The sequence below is a fragment of the Anser cygnoides genome, chromosome 33 (genome assembly GCF_040182565.1).
Source record: "Anser cygnoides isolate HZ-2024a breed goose chromosome 33, Taihu_goose_T2T_genome, whole genome shotgun sequence".
In the NCBI taxonomy this organism is placed as follows: Eukaryota; Metazoa; Chordata; class Aves; order Anseriformes; family Anatidae; genus Anser; species Anser cygnoides.
In genome coordinates this window covers 1061786-1085188 of record NC_089905.1, presented here as the reverse complement: position 1 = coordinate 1085188, position 23403 = coordinate 1061786, and the positions used below count along the sequence as shown (strand labels likewise).

The window sequence follows — 23403 nt, the reverse complement described above, 5'->3', positions numbered from 1 at the left end:
GATTAAGGTTTATTGCCGCCGGGGAGCGACAGGACGAAGAATCATTTGCCACTTATTGGAAAGGGCCGCGGGGATCGTGCGCCGCTGCCGTGCCGGAGGGACGGAGCCACCCCGGGGGGGCCACCGGGCACCCGTCCCCTCCGCCCCGCTGTCCCCTGCCCGGGGAGGTGGCACCCTGGGGACACACCGAGGGCGGTGATGCTGCTTGGGGTGGAAACGTCCCCGGAGGATACGGGGACACGGGGTGGCTTTGCCACGCCGCGGCACCGGCGCTGAGCCCGGTGGCACCGCGGAGCACGTCCCCGGCACCGGGGATGCCGTTTGGAGAGGGCCGTTTTCTTACCGCGACCCCCAAAACTCGCCCCCAGGGACTTGGCGCAGGAGCTGGGGTGGGATTTGCCGTGGCACGGCGGGGAGGAGGACGTCGGGGTCCCCCTTCCCCAGCGCAAGGGAAGGGAGGACGCAGCCCCGGCCCCGCTCATTAAAACCCTTTTCTTCCCGCTTTGATCGCCACGGCCGGGGTCAGCGCAGGCGGCGGCGGCACCCGTGGCCGGGGCTGCCGAAACGGCGACCGCCGGAGGGGGGGCCCGTCCCCGAACCGGTGCCCCCCACCCCCTCGGCTCAACGCGGGCCCGCTTGAAAAGCCGGGACCTGGTCAGGTTAGCGGAGGAAAAAGGATACTCGGCTTTACAGTAACGCGCACTATAGAGCCACTGTTTCAGCGCTGACCCCCCGGGTCAGAGGTGAAGGGTTTCCCAGGAGTGTCTTTGAAGAGAGCCATCTTTGATGAGAAAAGAGCCTCTATACAGATGTCTCATAATTACCATGAGAATGTGGAGCACATGGCGGCCGCGCTGGCCCCAAAGGGAGCTTTAATGGAATGTCATTAAAACGCCCCGTTCCGAGGCTCCTCTCCCCGCTTGCCCCACTTTAACCTCTTCCAGGCTCGTTCCCCCGCCGAGCCGCGCGCCCGGAGCCGGGCGTCCCCGCGCCGCAGGGGCTGGGGGTGCTCGGGGTGGCCGCCGGGGTCTGGTGGCATCGGCGTGGGCGCCAGGAGGCCGGGGCCTCCGGAGGCCGGCAGAGGCTGCGTGCCACACGCCGTGTGCCCCATGGGTGTGCCCCACGCGACGTCCCCGGCCCCGAGGTGTTTCGGCACCCTCCGGCCCTCCCAGAGCGGTGCTGGGCGCCGATCTCCCTTCCCCAGCCCCGGGGAGGTGCGGAGGGGGCAGCCCGGTGAGCGGCGAGGCCGAAGGCTCCCCCTCTTCCTCGCCTCGAGCACGGCAGGAATTTCCCTGCTGCCTTTTCCCAACCTGCACCAAAATCCTTGGGGAACTGGAAGGGAAAACCAACCCCGGCACGGCTCCCGTCCCAAAAATTCAACCGGGGCCTCCCTGCCGACGCTGCGGGTCCCCACAGGGAGGCCGGGCTCCTCCGCCCCTGCCCTTGGCCTTCCACCCTCCCCGGCTGCCTCCACGTGATAAATTGCCGCTAATAAATCCGGCCACGGGGCTAATATATCTGTAATCCGCCTTTGATACACTCGGGGAGCGGTGTCGAGGGCAGCGGCAGCCCCGGCGCGAGGCGCGGGGTTAATCTCCGTGAAATCGCCCCCGCAGCCCCGCTATTATCCGCGGGGCCGGGGGCACGGGGCGCACCGAGGCGGCCGGTCCCGGTGGGTTTTGGGCCCTTTTCCCCTTCGCTCCGGCCACCGGCACATCTTTGGGGTCCTCGGGGACGTCTCAAGGTGGCTTCCCGGCCGGGGAGTGATCCGGGGGTGATGGCACCAACACGCGGCTGAAATGGGACAAAAAAAACAGAGACTGGAGAACGCTGCGTAAAGGGTTGTGGTGGGAAAAATACCCGACTTGGGGGCGGTCAGAGGCTTTCTCTCAAGGGCTGTGGGATTTTTTTAGGGCAGGGAAGAGGCAAAAAATGATTTAAGGTGGAAAAGCTCATTTTGATCATTTCAAATTCGCCCTTCGTGGCTCGGCAGGGAGACACGGGCTGTCCCCGCCATGGGAACGGGGTCGGAGCCGCAGCAGGGGAGAGATGGGGACGAACGGGGAAAGGGATGGGAGGGAAGGGGAGAGCTGGAGAGAGGGAGGGAGAGATGGAGAAGGAGGAAGGGATGGAGGAGGAAGGGATGGAGAGAGGGAGAAAGGGATGGAGGGAGGAAGAAAGGGATGGAGAGGGAGGGAAGGAAGGATGGAGGGATGGAGGGAGGGAGGGAGGCATGCATGGAGGGCCAGATTTGGGGCCGGGGGCTGGATGGGTAGCACCTCAGCCCTGTAGAGCCGGGACGTTCCAGGCTTGAGGCCACCTCGGCACAGCCCCAGGGCCCATCCAGCTCGGCCGAGGCTTCCTGCTGGAAGCGGGCTCGTGCCCCCGATGCAATCCACCCGCCCCACTTGCCTCGCCTCTCCCGTTCCCCGCAGTCCCTCGGGGCCGAGGTACCTGCATGCAGCCCTGCGGAGGCGGCCGCGGCGCACGGCGCTGGAGGCCGGGGGAGGCTCGGTCCCTGGGAGGGGACGTGCGGCGTCCTGCAGCTTTGTACACGGGGACGGCCGGGAAACCATTTCTAAGGGAAAAAGATATATATATATATATATATATATATATATAAAAAAAAGTGGTGTCTTGGCTGAGGAAACATCCCCATTAGACACCCTGCAGCAGCGTGGCTCCCGGCCCCCTTCCATTGTCAGAGAAAGGTCAGCCCCTGACTAGTTAGTTATCATTAGCTAAGGCCAATTTAATCACAGCGATCGTGTATAAATCACCGCGGACAGACAGGGCACTTTCCTCCCTCCCGCCTCCCTGGCTCAAAGGTTGACAAATCTCCCGGCCGTCTCCCCCCAGCCCCGCTGGCTGCCCAAGGGCCTTGGCCGCCCGGCCAAATATTAAAGGACGCGGTAAATCACCGGGGCGCTGCCCATCCATCAGCCTGTCAGCCTGAAGATCAGGGTCACGGGTACGAAAGATCAGGGGCCGGGCGGGAATGGCAGCGGGTCAGGCGCGGGGACGCGGGGTCGAGGCGGGAGGGACGGGGAGGCCGAAGGCAGCACGGCCGCGGCCGGATCCTGCCCGGCTCAGCTTCCCCAGCACCACGGCCACCACCGTGCCGGGCGGTGCTGCAGGTGGGAATTAAAGGCAGGGGTGTAAATCGGGGGGGCTGGATGGGAAAGGAGAGGTCCAGCCGGCTCCATGGCCACCCCATACAGCCCCTGGGGGATGCTCGGGGCTCAGGACGGAGCCGGACGAGGCGCCCAACTTTTTCTCGCCTCCCTCCCTCTCCACCTTCCTTTTCTTCCCCCCCCTCCTTTTTTTTTTCCCCTTTTCTTCCCCCCCCCCCCTTTTTTTTTTTTTTTATTTCAATCTAATTGAAGGGGGGGGGGGAGTGGAAGATAAGAGCTGCCAGGGCTAATTACACCTCATTATTCCAAAGGATCTCTCACGCCTCACTTCTCCTCAAACGCCGGCAAAAGCGAGGGGGAGGGGGACGGCTATTAAGGGAAAAGCCTGGTGGAAAACAAAGTTGGTTAATTCACACGGTGCGGCTGTGTGGGGGCTCCCCTCCGCCCCCCGGGGCGCTGCGCCGGGCTCGCCCCGCCGTGGGGCCGCTGCCGGTGGGGCTGAGCGGGGCTGGGGGGCCCGGTGCGGACAGAGCCCAGCTTTGGGACGGTTTTGGGGTGCTCGGAGACGTCAAGGCCACGTCCTTGGGTGTCCCCAGCTGGACGTAGCCCGGTTTGATGGCGGGGTTTTGCAGCAGGTGCTGGGGATGTCGCCGGCTCGCTCCGTGCCTCGGTTTCCTCGGCTGTGCGGGGGGAAAACCCCCCAAGTTCTGTAAGTTCCATAAAGGCCCTGCAGAAAAACCCAAACAGCCCCAAAAGAACAGGACGGCTCCGTTAGGGGCACCTTTGGGTACAGTCGAGCCCAACCGCCCCATCTCCTCAGGGCTAGCCACGAGTTAAAGCCTAACATCGAGGGCATTTTCCTCCGGGACACCGACAGGCAACGGGGCACCGACTTCACCAGCGGCAGGCTGAGGGAATTTCTCCCAGCGCCCAGCCTGAACCTTCCCGGCGCAGCTTTGTGCAGATCCCTTGGGATCCCTGCAGCTCCCCGAGCTTCAGAGGGAGCCCCAATTAATCCCCAAATCCTTTTGGAGACCTCTTACGGGGTGGGGGTGGAGGGGGGGGACACAGAGGCTGATTTTTTTCAGCATTCCCCTCTCCCCAGCAATTTCCCTGCCTCTGTACGCACCTCCCAGCTCTTAAATCCCTTCCATGGCGTAGCTGGCCACGGGTGAGAGATCCCAACTGCCCCGGCAGCTCCTGCCCAAAAAAGAGAGGGGAAAACTTCCCTCCTGGTAGAGATGGGGATGGTAACATCGCCCCAGGCCACGGGGACGGGAGCATCGCCGCGGGCACCTGGGCTACTCCCCACGCCGCCCGTGTCCCACGGCGCTCAGCCTGCAAGGCCCTGACGGCCCGGCACGCCGGGGAGCTCCGTGCCAGCCGGCGAGGGCAGATTTGTGCGATTTCATTTTGGGGTTTGACCCGGGGAGCTGCACAGGGCAGGGTGGCGATGCAGCAAATTTTTTATCAGGGCGCTGAGCACCAAAAAAACGATGCTTTGCACAGCAGCGAAGGGCGACGTGGCAGCAAACACCCGCCGCTTCCCGAGGCAGCAGCAGCAGCAGCAGCACCCGCGGCCACGTGCAGCGGCGAGGCTGAGAACGGGCTCTGCCTACCTCATCCCCCTGGTTTGGGAAAAGCTCCGGCGGTGAGAGGTCCCCCCAAAACCTGCCACAGGTCTGCACCTCCTCTCCGACACGTTTCCTCCACCAAAGCACACGCCTGCTCGGCCCCCCCATCCGCGAGGCTGCTGGTCTGGGCTCAACCAGAAAGCACAAACATTTCCATTTCGCGTTGCAGGACACGTTAAGGCTCGTGGGAATCAACCCGCCGGACTTTTCGCTAGGACGAGGCAGGTCCCGAAAAGTTTTTGCGCATGGGATAACGTCTGAGGGACGAGGCTCAGCGTGGCTGGGCTCGGGGTGGATGGGGAGAAATTGGGATTTCAAGAGGCACCCGCGAGCACTGCGCGGTGGCTGGGACCCCCCTGCCCTGTCCCCACGCTGTGCAGAGGCCACATCTGGGATTAATCCATCCCTGTTGGGTACCGCGGAGCGTGGGCACCCCGATAATTCCCCGATTTCCCCCCGTGAACCCTTCCGTACCCACCTTGCCCACGGCTGTGCTATGCTGGCTGGGTTTTCTCTCCCGCCCCAGCGCTGTTCTGGTGGTCCCACTTCCTAGCTGGGTATCCCGTCCCGTGGGAGACGTAAGGATAATTCAGATAATTCAGGTAATTTAGATAATTGCTGCCGCTCTGGAAGCAGAAGGCGGCCACTTCTGCTGCCCACAAGCCCTCCTCGTCCTCGTGTTTTGTGACCCAAAAGTCCTGACACCTTTTATTTAAATCAAGGAGGGCTAAATCCATCTCTTTGTTCTGTTTAAAAATCAAAAAGGCCCCAAAGTAACCTTTAGCAAACGCCAGAGAAGTTGATTATAGGAAATCTATAAAATTTCTATAAAATAAGGACATGAATACATCACTTCTGCGGGGCTGGGGGACGTCCTCTGAATTTACAAAGAGGAGCAGCGGCTCAGAGCAGGCGGTTTGAGGATGCCACCAGCCCGAAGCCCAGTCTCTTGCCAGGTATTTTTAGTGCTGCATTTAGAGATAATAACAAATGGGGAAAAAAAAAAATAAAAAGAGAATAAACCCTCTTCTTTTCAAAGTGCAGATATTTTTTTGCAGCCTCCACATCCCCCTGAATAGCCACTGACTGCAGGACCGCTCTTTCGTGCCTGTTTTTCTAAGCACAAAAGCAGGGAGAAGTGGGAAAAGGAATTAAAGCGGGGAAAGCCGATCACAACCCCTCCGCTGCTGGCACAGCTTCAGAGCAGGGGGGACCCGAACCCACAGCACCCCTGCGTGGGAAGTAGCTGCTTCCCAAGCGAGGCATTCGGATGCCTGGTTGGAGAATAAAGGAAACCAGGAGGATCCTGCACCAACGTCCTGCGGGTTCGGGCTCTCCCTTCCCTCCAGCTGCCTCCTTTCTTTGCAGAGCCTCCCAACCTCGCTGGTAATCCTCCCCAGAAATGCGAGCGAGTCCTTTTTTTCCCCAGAAAAGACCCCAAAGCGGCAGCTCGCTTCTCCCCGCTCCCTGTCGGAGCTTGCCGACGCCGCGGCGTTAAGCCCGGCTTTGGCAGAGCGATGCGATTGCCAGAAATTATTTAAAACCCACCTTGCTGGACCGCAGCCTCTCCCCTCTGAGCCGGCCCGGAGCGAGGAGCCCTTGTCAGACCCGGCGAGCACTGAGCGGGAAAACGAATGAACAAGCAAGCAAATTAGGAAGGAAAGATGACCGTCAATATTGCGTCGGTCTCAAGTTCATTAATTTGTGGTTTAAAAGGCTCAGAGCGGTGTTAAACCAACCTCATCTGTGCCGTGTTGCTGACACCTTTGTGCCTGTAACGCCACATCGCAGAGCTGCTTTTATCCCCAGGAATTTATTTTTCCTCCCTGTTGCTACAGCCCAAGCCGAAATCCAACCTCGATTAGGCAAGCACGGGGGTGCCTGTTAAAAAAATTCCCCCTCGGAGCTTTGAGCTGCCAAAGTTTGCGAAAAAAAAAAAAAGATAAATAAAATGAACGGGGAGGGAGCAGGGAGAGCGGAGCTCGCTCTGGACTTTTTGGTTAGCTTTTTCCCCCAAACGCGGGGCACGGCTGCCAGCCGAAGTTCTGCAGCCCGCGGCTTCCCCGGCCTCCCTCGGCTGCTCCCGGCTTTAACTTTTCCCTTTGCAGCAGCCGAGAGCATTTTGTGCAAAGGTCGGGGCCGCTCTGCCCGTTCCTCGAAGGAAAAAGCAGCGAGTCCTTCAGCGAAAGCCCGGCGTGCCTCCGCGGCTATCTTGGAAAGGAGCATAAAAGATACTTGCAGATTAATACTATTAAGTAGGATTTAAAAAAAATAAAGCAATTGAGGCTGGATAATGCCCTACATAACAAACCAGCCCTATTCTCCGGCTCCTGGAAGGTCCTTGTGTGCCCAGGGGTATTTAGCATGTCTTTGACAAAGCTGAAGGATTTGTATTGAAGTCGCGCTTTAGGACTCGGGTCCCTCGCTGGCGCTGGACTTTGTGTGCGCTCATTTACACCTGGGGAACACGCAGCGCTGGAAAACGCCCCAAAGTTGGCTTCTTACCGGCCGCAGGCGGCCACACAGGCGGCGCGAGCCGGGAACGCCGCGGCCCCGGGGCTCAGCACCGCATCCTGCACCCACGGCGCGCACGGGGAGGGGACGGAGCGGCTGTGGCGGGTGCCGTGCCATCATCCCCTGCTGACGAGGGGATTCTCCCGGTAGAAGCCCACCTGCTTAAAATTTCAAGCGCGTTTCATATCCCGCTTCTTTCCCCCGGGAGCCGGCGGAGGCTCTGCAAAGTGTGATCGCTGCCCCAGCTTCCCTGCGGCTGCAAATCGACGTGGCCGGGAAGGCAGCAAACAGCGGGGTGCAAGCAGTGCAGGGGCACTTCGAGCCCGTCCCTCCTGCCCCGATGTCCCTGGGCTGGGGGCTTCCTCCCCTGCCCACGGCGCCTGCACGGTCACACTGCCCCGCTCCCGAAACCCGGGACCCGATTCAGGGCCCCGAAAAGAAAAGGGGCTTTGGCGCAAATACATTCGAAGCCGCAGGAGCTTCTTTGCGGGGGTCCCCCCAAAAACAGATTCGGGAAAGCCCCTTTGTGTCTCTTCGCTGTTTTCTTTTCAGGCTGTGCTAATTGTTTTGCTTTAGAAGGGGACTTCCCAAATATTTTCGGTGGCAAACACTCCAGCCGGCAAAATCAGCCCGAATTCACACTTCTCGGCAGCTCAGGGAACTTTTCCTCTGCCCCCAGGTAGCCCTAAGCCAGACTCGCCTTCCTTGTCCTGCAAAAATAACATTTGTTCTTACGCCAGGTCAATATTTCCTGCTGAAATCCCATTTTTCAATCCTTCATTCCATTTTCCTGACAGGATTTGTTTTGTGGTCATAGGACAATATATTTACCACGCTTTGTTATTGTCCCTTTTCTGGAGGAGCTGATTGCATTAAAATCTCTCGCAAAGACAAAAACAAGCGGATGATTAATTCAAACACAACGCAACCTCTTCAGCGGCGTTTCTCTTACAAGGTACCTGCTCTCAGGGCAGCTGCTGAAACGCGCTTGAACCAACAAGCACTGAGCATGGCTCAGGCCACCACCTAACTCCACAAAATTTACTCTGTGCAACACTTCCCACGCTCAGCGCCTTCACGGAGGTGTGCGCGAAGAGGGGAGGAATTACGGAGTGCAAACACAGAGCGTGGAGTTTGCATCTGGGAAGATTTCCGTGGCAAACTCGGCGTCCTTGGGGCAGATTTTGGCTCAGCCACCCGAGGGTCCGGCGCCGTGTCGCCTTTAGCAAGCGTCGCCAGCAACAGGGGGGATTCCTGGGCTCGGGTTTGGGACCACCACAAAAACCGGGCGGCATCCCCAAGGGGAAATAAAACCCAACAGAGCCTAAGCTGCGGGCTGGAGACAGCGATGGGCAGAGGAAGCAAGGGAAAACCGGCCGCGATGCCACGGGGGGAAGCTCTCCGGGCTGGGATCCCAACCTGCCGCGGCGAACGCCGGCTTGGGCTGCGCCCTGTGCTGCTGGGCACGGGGCTGTCCCCTCTTTTTGCTTTTTCACCACAGTTTTCCTATTTTAAAGAAGCTGAGTGAAAACTTCAGCTGAAGGTGGCTGCATCGGGCTGGGTGCTTCAGGGACGGCTCCTTCGACGCCGGCCTTTTTGCCCCACACGCCGGAGGAGCCGCTGGGATGAACCAGGAGCGAGGGTGAACCCGTAGGGATGCACGGCCAGGAGCCACTGCGGGATCGCCCTCGGGGTCTGCCTGGGGGAAAAAGCCTCGTAGGACAGCTCCAGGCTGTCCCACCAGAAGGTCAGCGTGTGTTTATTCCAGATTTTTAATTCCTCCCCCAAACTGGCCACGACCAGGTGAAAAGATGCCCGGATGGGACGGGCACGACCCAGCCCTCGCGCACCCTGGGGCAGGGGGGGGCTGCAGCCCCCTGGGAGCACCCCCTGGCACCCTGCTGGGGCCAGCAGCGTCCCAGCACCTCGCCGCGCCTCCACCCATCGCTTCAGCGTTTGTGGCTCCACTTTGGGCTGATTTTCCTCGTTCTGAGGGCGCCCATTTCCCGTGGCGCCCATGCCTATCACAACGCCAGCGGCCGCCGGGACCCATTTTCATTCCCCTCACAAAGAGGCACATGGCTGCTTTTTCCCTCTTCCCCTCGGCTTGCAGCGCGGGGACCGACACGGCCTCCTCCAGCCTCTCCAGAGCTGCCTTCACCATCCCCTAAAACACGATTTATTTGTTTGCCCGAGCCCTCGACCTTGGCAAAAGTTTGGCGAAGGAAAAGAGACGGGGCGAGCGTCAGCAGCGGGCAGGCCCGCGAGCGGCACTGACGGACGAGTCTATTAAATTAAAAAAAAAAAAAAACCACACCACCAGCCCTGCACCATTACGCCAGAGGGGCAGGTTTGTGGGGATGGGGCAGGTCGAGCCCGGCTTTTCTGCATTAACCCGTCGCTGCCCTGCCCCACGGACAAAGGAAACGGTGCTGGTCCCCCACCCGTGCGCCCCAAGCCCCAGCACGGCCGCTGCCAAGACGAAAATCCTACTTGCTGCATTATTGTTGTTGTTATCGTTTCCGAAAATAGGAGAAAACAGGAGGCAGCAGAAAATCGCAGCTGGGATTCGAACAATTAAAAGTTGGCGAGGCGGCGGCGAGCGGCCGCAGCGTGAGCGCTGCCGGGCTCCGACCGTGCCGGCGGCATCGCGCCGGGACCGGGGGTGCTGGGGTCACCCGGGGGTGCCGAATTTTCTGCATGAGGAGGGGGCTCCGGGGGGGTTTTGGGGGCTGCCGTGGGAGGCAGGCAGCTGCGCCTTGCCTCCGGAGCCCCGCTCGCAGCTCCCGGCAGGGTTTCGCCAGCGAAGCCGAAGCGACGGCATCGGATGCTGCTCATTCCTATGCAGCTGGGCTGGGAGCACTCCCTTTCCCCCCCCCCCAGCTGGAGATTAAAGACATTTTAGTTGGAAATACTCAGAGACAGAAAAAGCACATTTCCCCCCTCCAAACATTGTTTTTTTCTTTTTTTTTTTTAAATCCCTAGCTGCAAAAAGGAGAGCGAAAGCAAGCCGACCGCGCTGCCAAACCCTGTGCTGACCCTTAGCTGAGCACGGAGACCAATTTCCCATTCCTCTCTCGTTTTGCCTCTCTCGAAGCAGCCCCGCCGGCCCCAGCAGTGCCTTACCCCGGCAGCTCCTGCACATCCCGGTCCCAATGTCGCCTGCAAAAGCGCTGACCGATTTGCATAGCAGTGCCGGCGTGCCGGACTGGTTCGAGGGGACAGAGGCAGCCTTTCCAGGCCCTGAATGGCTTTGTGGAAAAAAAAAAAAAAACCCACAACCCAACCCTCTAATCTCTGGGGATTCACGCCTTTCCCCGTGCTCCGGGTCGGATTCGGAGCCCCGTGTGCTGCCAGCGAGCTCCGAGAGCGCTCGAGCAGAGCACGGCGCTCGAGGCTGCCCGGTTTTAGGGCAAACCGCAAAGCTCGGCAGGGGCGAAGCGGGCGCACCCCGCTTTCAGAGGCACCTGACGGGCAGCACGCAACGGGGCCGGGGCTGGTGCCCCGCTGCGGGGACCACAGATGTCGGGGGAGGTGGCTGGGACGGAGCACCCCGTGCCACACGGCCGGGTGACGGCGGTGCGGTGACAGCGAGCGGCACCGGCGCTGCGGACGTGCCCGGTGCCCCGGGCGAGCGCAGGGGCTGGGGGTGCCTCGAAAAACCCACGCGTGCTCCTGGGCTGCACTCACACGCACCTTGCACACGCCGTGCCCGTACTCACACCCCTTGCACACGCCGTGCCCACACTCACACGCACCTTGCACACGCCGTGCCCACACTCACACGCACTTGCACACGCCGTGCCCACACTCACACCCTTGCACACGCCGTGCCCACACTCACATGCCTTGCACATGCTGTGCCCACACTCACACGCACTTGCACACACCGTGCCCGCACTCACATGCCTTGCACATGCCGTGCCCGTACTCGCACGCACCTTGCACACCCCGTGCCCACACTCACACGCCCTTGCACACGCCGTGCCCACACTCACACGCCCTTGCACACGCCGTGCCCGCACTCACACGCCTTGCACACGCCGTGCCCGTACTCGCACACACCTTGCACACCCCGTGCCCGCACTCACACGCCTTGCACATGCCGTGCCCGTACTCGCACGCACCTTGCACACGCCGTGCCCACACTCACATGCCTTGCACACGCCATGCCCACACTCACACGCCTTGCACACGCCGTGCCCGTACTCGCACGCACCTTGCACACGCCGTGCCTGCACTCACACGCCTTGCACACGCCGTGTCCACACTCACACGCCTTGCACACGCCGTGTCCACACTCACATGCCTTGCACACGCCGTGCCCGTACTCGCACACACCTTGCACACCCTGTGCCCACGCTCGCACACCCCTTGCACACCCCGTGCCCACACTCACACCCCTTGCACACCCCGTGCCCATGCTCGCACACCCCTTGCACACCCCGTGCCCACGCTCTCACGCGCCTCATGCCCGAGGGTTTCGGCCGCCTGCTCCGAAGCGCAGCTCGGCAGGGCCGTGGGGGCACTGGGAGCCCCCCCCCCCCCCCCCCCCCGTTTCTTCCTCCCCTCCCAGCCGAGGCCCCGGAGAGGAAGCCCCCTCGAGTCCCGTGTCACGGCCACACAATTGCACCGAGTTTGGGAAGTCTCCGGCTGATTTACTGCATTTTCCGATCCCCGCGCATCGGGGGGGGGGGGGGAGGATATTTCACTATTTCCCTTCCTAACAATCCCATAAACTGAAGACCGTTTTTATGTTTTCCCCCTTTCAAACCCAACCATTTCCAGGTATTCTTGGGCTGCAGCTGGGAATTCATTGCCTTCCATCCGGGAGCGAGGAAAAGCCCTTCCCTGCAGGACAGCCATGGGCAGAGATGTGTCCCCCCCCCTTCCCCCCCCCCCCGAGCCCCTCTCCTCCCAAAATCTCTGCTCAAAGCATCCCCAAACCCACTGGAAATCCCAGCACCAGCTGCCGGCCGACGGGAACAGCGCTGCGGATCTGAGCGGCCCCAACCGCGGGCGATTTGCCCCAGTTCTGCCACCAGCTTGGAGCCCGGTGGGCGAGCCCCGGAGGGTGGGGGGGCCGCTCCCCAAGACCCCCCCCCCCCCCCCCCGGGGGTGATTTCCAAGCCCCCCTCCCCAAGCCTGGTTTTACCCCTCCTTTAGCCGCGCAGCAGCGCGAGCAGCGCGCCTCGAGGAGCGTGGAAACACGAGTGGGGAAACTGAGGCACGGAGCAGACCCCCCCCCCAACCCCCCCCCCCCCCCCCCGCGCCCCTTGCTGGCCCCGCAGCCCCCCCACCCCCCCCGTGTCCCCGCTGCCACTCGCGACGTGCTGCTGCCACCTGGTGGCACCGTGTCCCCCCTGTCCCCGGGGTCCCCCCCCGCCGCCAGCCCCCGGCCGCATCCTGCGTGGGCTCTGCGCACCGGGTGGTGGGGGGGGGGGGACAAAACTGGGGGACCCCCGCCCCCAGCAGCACCCACGCAGCGGGACCCGGACCCAAATCCCCCACGGAGCCGTGCGGATGCCGGGGCGCTGCGGGAAGGGATGGGGAAACTGAGGCACGGGGGGGGCAACGCGACGGTTTCCCCCGGCATTGCCGCCTGCCCGCACCGCTGGCCCAAATTGAGCAGGGGGTAAAAAGGGGGGGGGGGGGGGGGGGCTCCGGCCCCATCTGCTCGCAGCTTTTTTTAGCGCTCCCCTGCCCCGCAGCTGCTGAGCAGGTGCCGCGGGCGGGTGATTTATCTGCACGTCGGCATCTCGGGAGCGGTGCCCGGGCACGGGAGCGGGATCTTTTCCTCCGGAGGGGGCCGAGGGATGCCAGCCCCGTGTGGGTGCGGGCAGGGGGCTCGGGGGGGCGCCTACGGTTGTAGGGCGCAGCTCCCCGGGCCTCCCCCCGGTCTCCTCGAGGTCTTCCCTCTCCAGCCGCAGCACCGAGATTTCTGCTCCTCCAAGCAAGTCGAGCAGGGGAGCGGGAAAGCTGGCGAAACCTGGAAGAAAACTTTAATTTAATTCAAGATCTGCATCTCCGCTGGGTTTTCCAGCTCCCTCCTCGCAGGGCTGGGAGAAGGGCCCTTCCCCGCAGGCCCTCTGCCCCATGCGGCTGCCCTGCGTTTGGGGTGCAGCCGAAACGGGAGCCCGCCTCGGGGTCCCTGCGGTGGGATTCACGCTGCAGAGCCTGGGGAAACCCCTGGGACCCGCAGCTCCACCTGGTCCCACCGGGACCCCGCGCCCATCCCACGCATGGCTCGCTCTGCCCGCAGATTTGAAGCGCGCGCACGGCCGCGTGCCATTCGGAAACCTTCGGCTCTCCCTCCCTTTCCCTTCCCCTCCCCACTGGAATCCAGCTTTCGGGATCAAAAATACTGCTGGCTATTTTTAAAGCACCGACTTAGCCCCTCTCCTCCTGCGGTGACGGATCGGGCTGTCGTAAAGCTCAGCTGTTTTCCGCTCCCTCCGCACCGAGCCCGGGCAGTAACAGGCGCGATTCCCCCCTCGCTGCCACCCAGGGGGGGACCCGGAGCGAAGCCAGGGCAGGATTCGTGCCCGAGGTGCTGGGGGCGTTGGGCGGCGCGACCCACCGCTGCCGGGGTGAGTGGAGCATGGGGAGCCTCTGTGCTGGGTGGGAGAGAGGGGAGGGGGCTCCGTGCCAGGCGCGGTGAAGGCTCTGGGTTTGAGCACCGCGCGCACGTCCTTTCCATCGGAGAGAAGCGAGAGCTCCTCTTCCGAGGAGCTGGCACCATCTGCCTGGCAAATCCCGGCTTCCCAGGCACCTGCCCCTCTTCCGACCGCGATCCCGAGGCGGGAGCAGGCACGGGGACGATGCTCACGGCTCCTCCCTGCCTCCGAGCCCCGGCATCTGGCTGGCCCCGTACCCGCGGGATGCTCGGGTGCAGGAGCCGTAGGCGCTCAGCAGCACAGCGAGTGATGCCGGCGGCTGGTCTGCCCCCGGCCACTCACATCCGCAGCCCCGATGGAGGCAGACGGCTCCTTTGAGACCGGTGCCCTTTGAGGTGTGATTTGCTGAGTGTCCCCCTCCACGCTTGCTGGTTTGGGTGCCCCCCGGGGTCTCAAGCAGGGGGTTTGCAGCTCAGAGCCCAGCAGGAGCTGGTCTCCCAGAGCAAATCCAACCTCAAAAGCCCCGGGGTTAGACCCTGACCCAGTGGGTGACGTCCCTGCCTGTGGCAGGGGGTTGGAACCAGGTGATCTTTAAGGTCCCTTCCAACCCAAACCATCCTGCGATACCAAATCCTTGCCAAACTCATTGTGCTGGTGCTGGGGCTGGACCAGGGGCTGGAGCTGAGCCGTGGTGGCACCAGCTCGACCTCCAGCCTTCCCCAGATGAGCATCCACGTGGGCGATGCTCAGAGAAACCCCCCCACTGCCTGCTTCGCGCCACGACCGGGGTCTCTCCCCACTCCCGGTGCTTGGGAAACCCGCATCCTTCGGGGCAGGAGGGTTGGGGTGAGGCCGGCTGCTCTGCGGGCAGCTCCACAGCCCCGCAGCGGCAGGATTTGGGGACCCAGCTGGTGGGATCGGGATTTTGCGCCTCCTAAACCTCCAGCTGATTCCGCTGGTGGGAAGTGGGGAGCTGGCTTTCCGAAGAGGTTTGATCGCAGATGCTTTTGGCTCGGTACCGCGACGCTCTGCCAGCCTGGGAGAAATTCCCAGCCTCCTCGGCCCGACATATGCCTGCAGCCCCGGCTCGGAGAGCTGCCGCATCCTGACGTTGCCGAAACAACCGACGGCTTCATTTCAGGATCCAGCACCTCCCCAGCACCCCCAGCACCCAGGCCCGGGGTGCCCCATCACCCAGCCTCCACCCTCGGGGCTGCGGCAGCCGGGATGCCCCAGCCTGGTTCCTCCACCCGAAATCTTCCCCGGCCAAACGAGGCGGGTGGGTGGGATGCCGAGCGGCTCTCGCCCAGCCCAGATGGCCCCGGCTGCCGTTCCCGGAGGAATTCCCACCTGCCCGGCCCCTGCCCTGCGTGTAACCGATTCCCCGGCTCGGTGTCGGTGCCGGGGGCTCGCTGCGGGGAAGCCAGATGGGAGGATGCCGGGCGCCCAGCACGGACCTCGGGAGGCTGCGCTGGGATTCGGGTGTTATTTTTTAAACAACATTTTTTCCACTCTCCAGTTATCCCTCGTTACCAGGTAACAGACCCAGCACATAAATACCGGGCAGGGAATGGAGCTGCAAAGCCTCTGTGCATCCAGGGACAAAAAATAAACGGGCACCCAAAGCCTTCCTCCTCCGGTGGCTGCTGATGCACAACCAGCTGGGATTTGGCCCCAAGCTGGTATTTATTCCTTGTTTTCCCTTCCTCTAACCACAGCCCATGAGGAAGATGGACTGGTGCACTTAAAACACGAGCCCGGCTGCGGATTTCGGCTTGTTCTGCAACGAGCAGCCCCCGTCCCTCCCTCCCTGCCCCGCTCCCCGGGTGAGGAGCGGTTCCACAGCTGCTGCCAGAGCTCAGTTCCCGCACGAGAGCTCGCATTGGGGCGAGCAGAAACCCTTTTCCTCCCCATCCCTAAAGGGGGAGGCCCCACGCAGCCAGGGCAGCCTCGTTCCCCCTTCTTCCTCAGGCCTCCTCCTCTTCCTCAGGCTCATCTGCCCCCCTGTGCCGTGCACCCTCTCCCTCCGCACCCTGCGCTTGTTGTTCTTGGCCGGGTTTTCGCCCGGCTAAATTTAGGCGGCTCTATTTCGACACCCATCCCCTGCCCCGTGGGGGGAAGAGGCCGGAGCAAAGGTAGCAAGGAGGAGGAGGAGCGGGGTCTGCTCCCCGCAGTGCCCCGGATTTTATCCGGCTGCGAGGCCAGGCAGGTGCCGAGGACAGAGGCTGGCACCTTGCGGGCTGCCTCCCTGCGGGGGCTGGCACTTGGGGTCGAGCTGGGTGACAAGGACAAGGCAGCCCGGGTGGCCACCAGGGAAGGAGCCCCCAGGGCCAGGGGTCCGGAGGAAGCCGACGCAGGTGAGCGGGGCTGCATCGAAGCAAGGGCAGGGACGAGGGTGCCGCGGCAGGACGGTGGTGCAGGCACCCAAGGGTGCCCCAGGGTGCCGTGAGCAGGGACCCCACGGGAGGACTGGGGTGTCCAAGCTAACCCTTCGCTGCCCCAGGAACTGTCCAGGAACCACCAAGACATCTCCTTGGGCTCCCGGAGGGTCTCCAGGCACTGCTGCCGCCTTTCTCCTTGGGATCAGGACATCCCGAGGAAGGTCCCGCTGCCTGCAGGCCCCATGGCGGGGCCTCTCCGTGCCCCAGGCAGAGCCACGCCGTCCCGTTACACATTAACCAGCTGGTGGTATCAGCCGAGCGCCGAGCCAGGGACGCGGGCACGTCCCCTCCGTGCCACCAACCCCAGGGGTTCGGGTCTCCAGCTCCAGGAGGGATGCGCGGCAGCTCCCCGCCTGCTCGAGCAGCTCCTGGGCCGAGCTCTGGGCACGGGCAGAGGCTCGGAGCACACCCAGAGCTTGTGCCTCCTGTGCCGGTGTGCTGAACGTGAGCCCAGCTCCGGGCCGTGGCACCGGGTCCGGTGTCCCCACGCCCCCGGCTGCAGGGGGCAGTTTCCCCCCCTCCAGTGCAGGCGGCCGAGAGCAGCTGGCAGCCGGAGCATCGCCAGCAGGTTTGAGGCAATGTTTTCGCTCCAGACATCTGCCCCGTTAGCCATTAATCCAGCTGGCAGAGGGACACGGGGGGCTGCCAACACGTGGCTACGTCACCGCGCCAGCCAGTACGGCTAATGGTGTTTGTTTGATGGCTGCAGCCACAGCAAAGGGAGCTGGAAGGTGCTAGACAGTGCTGCAGGACCGCCTTTTATTTTATTTATTTATTTTTTGGGAGCGAGGCGAGACTTCGGGCTCTTTTCCCTCCCGCTTGCAGCTTTCACTCACCAGCAGGCGTGGGGTCGGCAGTACGCGCCCCTGGGGCTGCCCAGGGCGCCAGGCACACCGCTGCGGGCAGCAGCCTCTGGCACGGCACACAGCGAAAGAGGAAGGGGGAAAACACAGATTTCATGTGCAGTAGCTTCAAAAGGACGTTTGCAAGAGGCTGGCCAGCAGGTGATTAACAACCAGCCGGTAACAAAGCCGCCGAGGGCTCAGGTCCCCAGCCCCTCCGAAGAAGCCGCAGCCAGCTGCTGGACCCCAGCCACGCACGGCAAGTGGCGACGTGCTCCTCGCATCGCCCGTGGGCCAGCTCGAGCCTCCCACACCCAGAGCCAGCACTGGGGGCTCAGAGGGGGAGCAGCCACGTGCTGGCCGCAGGGGGAAGGTTTTTGGGTGGAGCAGGAGGCGCTGGTGGCACCCAGCGGTGCTGGCTGCGGGCTTCACGGCGGCCACGCTAAGAATTCAGCTTTTCAGCTCCTAAGCCCTGGGTTGCTGCGCTCCAGAGCTTGGGTTTTAACTGCCCCCCACCTGCTAGGGCCAGCAGAAGGACAGAGCAGCCCATGCTGCACCCAGCGTGTAGGGCAGCGTGGGTCCTCTCCGCACCCATCAGCTGCTCGTGCCCGCGTTGGGAAGCGTCCCCGAGCCGCTGGTGCTCCCCAAGCTGCAGTGGTTGAAAACAGCTAAAAGAAACCAAACCCCCTGGGATTTTGCCCCAAATTTCACCTTCCCCAGGAGGCAGCACTGCAGCCGGGCCCTGCAGGGCTGCGTTTTTGCAGCTGGTGGCTCCAAACCCGCAGCCCCGGGCACCTCCTGCTGCAGCTCCTGTGCGCTGGCACCTCTCCGATCCCACCTCTCTCTGCTTGCAGGGGAGCTGCCGGATGCAGCAGAGCGCAGCCAGCGGGTGAGCGACCCCCCCCCAGGCTCTGCATGGATTGGAATGGGGAAAGCTGCCTGCAGTAAGAGCCCCGGGCAGCTGGAGAGCCCCGGCTTCTTCCTTCGAGCACTCTTCCTCCTCCTCTTCTGCAGGCATGGTAAGGAGCCGCCCGGGCAGAACGGTGCCAAAGCCCCGTCCGTGGCAGGGACGCCAGCAGGAGCTGCAGCCCCCAGGGTGTGGGGGGCAGCACCACGGCAGAGCCCCCAGGAGAGGACTGGAGCGAGCCCAAGTGCCCCTCATTGGGGTCCCAGGCACTGAGTGCCCTCATCCCTCCACAGCTGTAGGGTGGGCAGCAGGGGGATGCCCCTGGGAGCCCTCCAGGGGTCTGCTCCCCTCTAGAGCCCCTCTCCTTAATGAGCTAATTGGTGCCCACTGGGACGAGTTCGTTAGCCCTCCCGGAGCAGTGGCAGCATGGTGGAAAGAAGCCCGGGCGGCAGGACGTCCTTGGTGCAGTCCGGCCCATCACAACAGAGTGATTGCCCAGCCTGGCCAAGGCTGAAATGGGAAGAGGGGGTTTCCCAGCTCAGAAATTCCCATTTGTCCCCTGGCAAGCCCTGGGGCGAAGAATCTCCCTCTGAGCCACGTCCCAGGGTCACGGTCGCAATGGCTGCGCTGGCTCGCGGCCGCGCTCGTGCCCCAGGTACAATCCCACGTCCCAGCTGCCCCAGCAGAGCCCCTCGGCCCCGTGCTTCCCCATGCTGCCTCTGCGCTGGGTCCCAGCCCATTTCTGCAGCTGGCGACCCTGGGTTCGTTCCCTCTGGTCATTTAAACCGGCCGCTGAGCTCCTTACCGCAGGCGCTCCCAGGGTGTCCCCATCGTGGGACCGGCGACGGGAGGCGGTGGGGCTGCCCCTTCCCCACCCCTGCAGCTCTACTGGGACGCCCTGGGCCGTCCCTTCTCTCCCAGTTTCTTCCCAGTGCAAGATCCTGCGCTGCAACTCTGAGTACGTGGCCGCCACCCTCAACCTGCGCGGCTCCGGCAGGACGGCGGCGTACTGCAACGCCCTCCGCTCCTACTCCCACTGCACCCGCAAGACGGCTCGCACGTGCCGGGGCGACCTGGCCTTCCACTCCGCCGTGCACGGCATCGAGGACCTGATGATCCAGAACAACTGCTCCAAGGAGGGCCCCACGTCCCCGCCCCGGCCCCGGCCCCCGGCTCCCAACCACCAGGGCTTCGAGTCTCTGGATATCTGCAACTATGAGAAGAGTTTCCTCTACAAGCACGGCCAGCCCCCCAGCTACCAGCACTGCGCGGCTTTCGGGGACCCCCACATCCGTACGTTCCACGACGACTTCCACACTTGCCGGGTGGAGGGCTCCTGGCCCCTCTTGGACAATGACTACTTGTTCGTGCAAGCCACCAGCGCCCCGGTGGCCAAGGGGTCCAACGCTACGGTCACGAGCAAGGTAACGCCGGCGCCTAGGGCTTGGCAGCAAACCTGCTCCAGGGTGCAGCGGTGTGGGGTGCTCCCTGCGGGGACGTGCCTCAATAAAAGGGCTGGGGAGGGCAGCGGTAGCTAAACCCATGTGGGATCAGGCATTAACGTCTGCAGAACGAGAGAGATGAAGGTCCTTCGGGGAGCAGGGAGAGCTCCCATTGCAGCCCGGGGATGGGTTGCTGGGTGGTGCGTGGGGTACCGCTGTGCGCTCTGTCCAGGTTTGCAGATGGTTAAATGGTATTAAGGAAGGAAATCGCTTTCTGAAAGGACTGCGGTAGTGTGGGAGAGCTGGTGGGGGGCAGAGGGGCAGAAGGGTGGGATCTGCTTTGCCCTCCCATAGACGAGACGTGGGGCAGGGCCCGACCAACCCGCCTCCGCTCTGCTCTCCGCAGCTCACCATCATATTCAAGAACATGAAGGAGTGCATCGACCAGAAGGTCTACCAGGCCGAGATAGGCAACCTGCCCGCCGCCTTCGAGGACGGCTCGGTGAACGGCGGCGAGAGGCCGGGCGGCAGCAGCTTGGCCATCTGGGAGCTCAGCCCCGGGCGGCACGTGGAGATCCGAGCCGAGTACATCGGCACCACCATCGCCGTCCGGCAGGCCGGCCGCCAGCTCTCCTTCTCCATCCGGGCGGCCGAGGAGGTGGCGCGCGCCTTCACGGAGGAGCAGGACCTGCAGCTCTGCGTGGGGGGCTGCCCCCGCAGCCAGCGCATCTCCCGCAGCGAGTGCTGCCGCGGCCGTGCGGCGGCCGAGGCGGCCCGGGCGCTCTGCAAGGAGATGCTGCCGGTGGAGGACGTCTACTTCCAGTCGTGCGTCTTCGACGTGGTGACCTCGGGGGACGCCAACTTCACCATGGCGGCTCACGGAGCCCTGGAGGATGCCAGGGTCTTCCTGCCCAACGCTGAGAAGCTGCACATCTTCCAGGCTGGGGCAGGCTGCCCGCACGCCTCTCCTTCCTTCCTCCTCCTCCTCCTCCTCGCCGCTAGTTTTTGGGCTCTTCAGTCGCACTTTTAACTCCCGCTGGCCGCCCGCCGCTGGCATGGCGTACAGCGCAGGGGTAAGATGAGAGCACTGCTGACTCAAGGCCCATGCCTTGCAGATCAAGAGAGATGCCTCGTCTCGGATCAAGTAGCTCCGCAGCGGGAAGGAATCGGAGCCCCAGACCTTTGGAGAGGGGGGCGCTGGAGACAGAAGTCGCTGAGACTCCAGTTTGTCTCCGCTGCTCCTGCACGCATGGCACCGACTGAGCCTCGCTCCTCTCCCAGCAGGCCAATCCCCGTTTTTTTATGTTGGATCCTGGTGCGTGTTTTCCTAAAGGTGAGGATATCACGGCCGTACCAAAGAAAGAGAAACAGACAGGGCGCAGGCGTGCTTGGACAGCCTCTGCCCCTCAAAGCCTTTGGATGCTCCTGCCAAGCACAGACCCTGGCAAGACACCGGTCCTTTCTGAGCTACTACAGCAGGCGTTGGCTCAGGGGCCGTACAGGTTCAGCAATAACAGGCTCAAAGCCCAGATCCCAGCTTTTAGCAGTCAAAAAATGTCGTCAGGTGGATTTGGGGCCCCTTGACACTGCAGCTGCCGAAGTCACGTGGAGCAAGGCAATCAGACGGTCATCGGAGTGATGTGACCAAGCTTTGAGGGTTGTTTTTTTCCACGAGAGCTGGATTCGACCCTGCCACACGGAACCCTCCTTTCTCCGGGCTGGAGCCACTGATTTCCAGCCCGCTGCAGTTGCAGAGCATCAGGTCTCTGCCATTTCAAGCTCCTGTTGCTATTTTTCTTTGTTGTCTTGGCACCTGTCTAAGACTCAGTATAGCAAGTTCTGGACTTTGGACCAGCGTTGAGTTTCAGTGAGAAAAAAATTCCTCTCTCTTTGGGCCCAGCTCTCTCTGTTACCGTCACAGCCCAGCTCACATCTAACCAAGACTGTCGGTTTGATTTGTAAAAGAGGATTAATAACGAAGACACTGAGCTGGCAAAAAGCCCTACAGCTGTACTGACGGGCAGGGGAACTATTAGCAGGTGTACATAAATACAGAGGTGAGGTCAAATTAGATGTTTAATATATTTAAGAGGTTTTAAGTAAAGCAGAGTTCTATAAGTTAAGAAATATTTTCCATATGCTTTTTTTTTTTTTTTAATGAAGAGGACCCATTAAAACTTTGCCATCCCTGTCCCACGGAGCCACGAGTGCCTTGCAAAGCCCCGGCCTCGCAGACGCGAGCTGGCAGCCGTGGGCAGGATTTGGGCAGGCAGCTGGGGAAGGAGAACAGCAAATCACCAGGTGAGGAGGATGTGGAAACCAAGGTTTTGCAAGTCACGTTTCGGTGTCCCCCCCAGTTTCTTTGGTCCATTTTTTTTTTCACCTCTGTCTCTTCCACCAGACGGTGAATGCAGAGATGTTTCTGAGCTATATCAGCATATTTCCTCCTCCAACATAGTCTCGAAGCCCACGGTGACTAGCGTGAGAGTTTCTCTGTTTCTCGTGTGCTGCTCTCGCTAATCCCTGAGCGTTTTGACATTAAAGGTGTCTATTTTTGAAGTCCTCATTTCCTGTCATCTGTCTCATTTCTTTGGTCGGCAGCAGCAGGTGAAGATAATAATATCTCGCCTTCCACCCACTGCTCCTTTTACTCTGGAGCACTTTGTGGTTTATATATACCCGCGCTGAGGCAGGAGAGCAGCCAGTCTGCCTCGCCGCCCCGCTCCACCACGTCACGGGTCCCCGTGGTGGTGACGATATTCCCCCAAAGGGATAAAACCCTCAGCAGCCCCGACCAGCCCGCAGCATGAATAGTCCCGGAGCTCCGTGCAGGAGCAGGGCTGACTTTACGCAGCAACACGAGGGAGCCATGGGGTGAAACGGGGGCTCCTCGGCAGCACGCAGCAACGCTACGCCGCTGCCACGAACAGCATCGTGGTCACGCGGCGGGGGGCAGATTTTACAATGCAGAATAAAATTATCCTTAGGTTTGAGCTGGTGTAGCTGGTCACCAAGCGTGCATGGGGAAAGGCTGGCGTTCCTGATGGAGAGCTGAGGATCTCGCTGCCTGATGGCTCCTTGCTCCCCAGGCCTCGTGGTACCTCCACGGCTGTGTATCGGGGACAGGAGAGCCCCCAGGACACCCCAGCAATGCAAAGGGATGACCCCACACGTGTCCTGGGTGTATGGGCATGGCAGGGAAGCGGCGCAGCACAGCCCACCGAGTGCTAGCTCTGTCCCGACCCGGAGCCTGGCAGGAGGGTTGGTGTTGGGGCTCACACCTCCCAGCCCACTCACTGACTTCCCAGCTGGAAAAGAAGCCATGAGCTGGGCTCCAAAGGTGTCGTTCCCATTGAAAAGAAAACCAGAGTTCCCTGGGTCCGCTGCATTGAAGGCATCTCCACGTCAGTCCCCAGACAAACCCCAGAGCCCGTGAGAAGAGAGGGCTTTGGGCAGAGCTCGCTGGAAAAGGCGAGCCGGGCCGCCCTGAGCGGCTCCCCGGGGTCCCCAGCTCCGGTGCTGGTTGGGGCCGGCAGCGGGCAGGCACGGCACGTCATGGCCACGGCCACCACCTCCTGCACACGGTGCCGGTGCCTAAATCCGAGCCTGGCGGGGGGCCAGGCGTGCACGGCGCTGAATGGGCTGGAGCCCGCTCCCAGGATTGTTCCGTACCCTGCATCCTAAGCGTAACAATTTGGGGGAAGCAAGACCTCTCAAAGACGTGCTGAAGGCTGTAAGGAGGAGAGCGCCCTTTCCACCCCTGCCAGATTGCAGTCTGAAATAAAGAACTGGAACGTAGGCGTGGATCCAAGGCCCATTGATGTCGACAGGAGTATTTCCATTGACGTCAGCAGACTTTGGATCGAGCCCTC

The 23403-nt window shown here is 62.2% G+C and overlaps 1 protein-coding gene and 1 long non-coding RNA gene across 3 annotated transcripts; one reads left to right on the top strand and one right to left on the bottom strand.

Annotated features, from left to right (window-relative positions):
- Window positions 1-838: 838 nt before the first annotated feature.
- LOC125184694 (uncharacterized) lies at window positions 839-10712 on the bottom strand. Its single transcript, XR_010827120.1, has 4 exons — window positions 10409-10712; window positions 6317-6386; window positions 2455-2578; window positions 839-1794 (listed from the first exon to the last, which is right to left on the bottom strand). It is a non-coding gene; the product is annotated as an uncharacterized lncRNA (long non-coding RNA).
- A 3002-nt stretch (window positions 10713-13714) lies between these two features.
- HJV (hemojuvelin BMP co-receptor) lies at window positions 13715-22097 on the top strand. Of its 2 annotated transcripts, none has more exons than XM_066986008.1 (4): window positions 13715-13872; window positions 18037-18201; window positions 19011-19513; window positions 19938-22097. In XM_066986008.1, the coding sequence occupies exons 2-4, from the start codon at window positions 18108-18110 to the stop codon at window positions 20559-20561; spliced, it is 1221 nt and encodes a 406-aa protein (XP_066842109.1). In that variant the 5' UTR covers window positions 13715-13872; window positions 18037-18107; the 3' UTR covers window positions 20562-22097. The 2 variants fall into 2 exon arrangements, with proteins under 2 accessions (XP_066842109.1, XP_047935063.2); XM_048079106.2 differs by lacking the exon at window positions 13715-13872 and adding an exon at window positions 15556-16256.
- Window positions 22098-23403: the final 1306 nt, after the last annotated feature.

What these genes read in the sequence shown, in the direction of transcription:
- HJV (XM_066986008.1), top strand. Translation starts at nt 18,108, where the DNA reads ATGGGGAAAGCTGCCTGCAGTAAGAGCCCCGGGCAGCTGGAGAGCCCC. An exon ending in CCTCCTCTTCTGCAGGCATG is followed by an intron (nt 18,202 to 19,010) that starts GTAAGGAGCCGC and finishes CTTCTCTCCCAG; the next exon opens with TTTCTTCCCAGTGCAAGATC. An exon ending in ACGCTACGGTCACGAGCAAG is followed by an intron (nt 19,514 to 19,937) that starts GTAACGCCGGCG and finishes TGCTCTCCGCAG; the next exon opens with CTCACCATCATATTCAAGAA.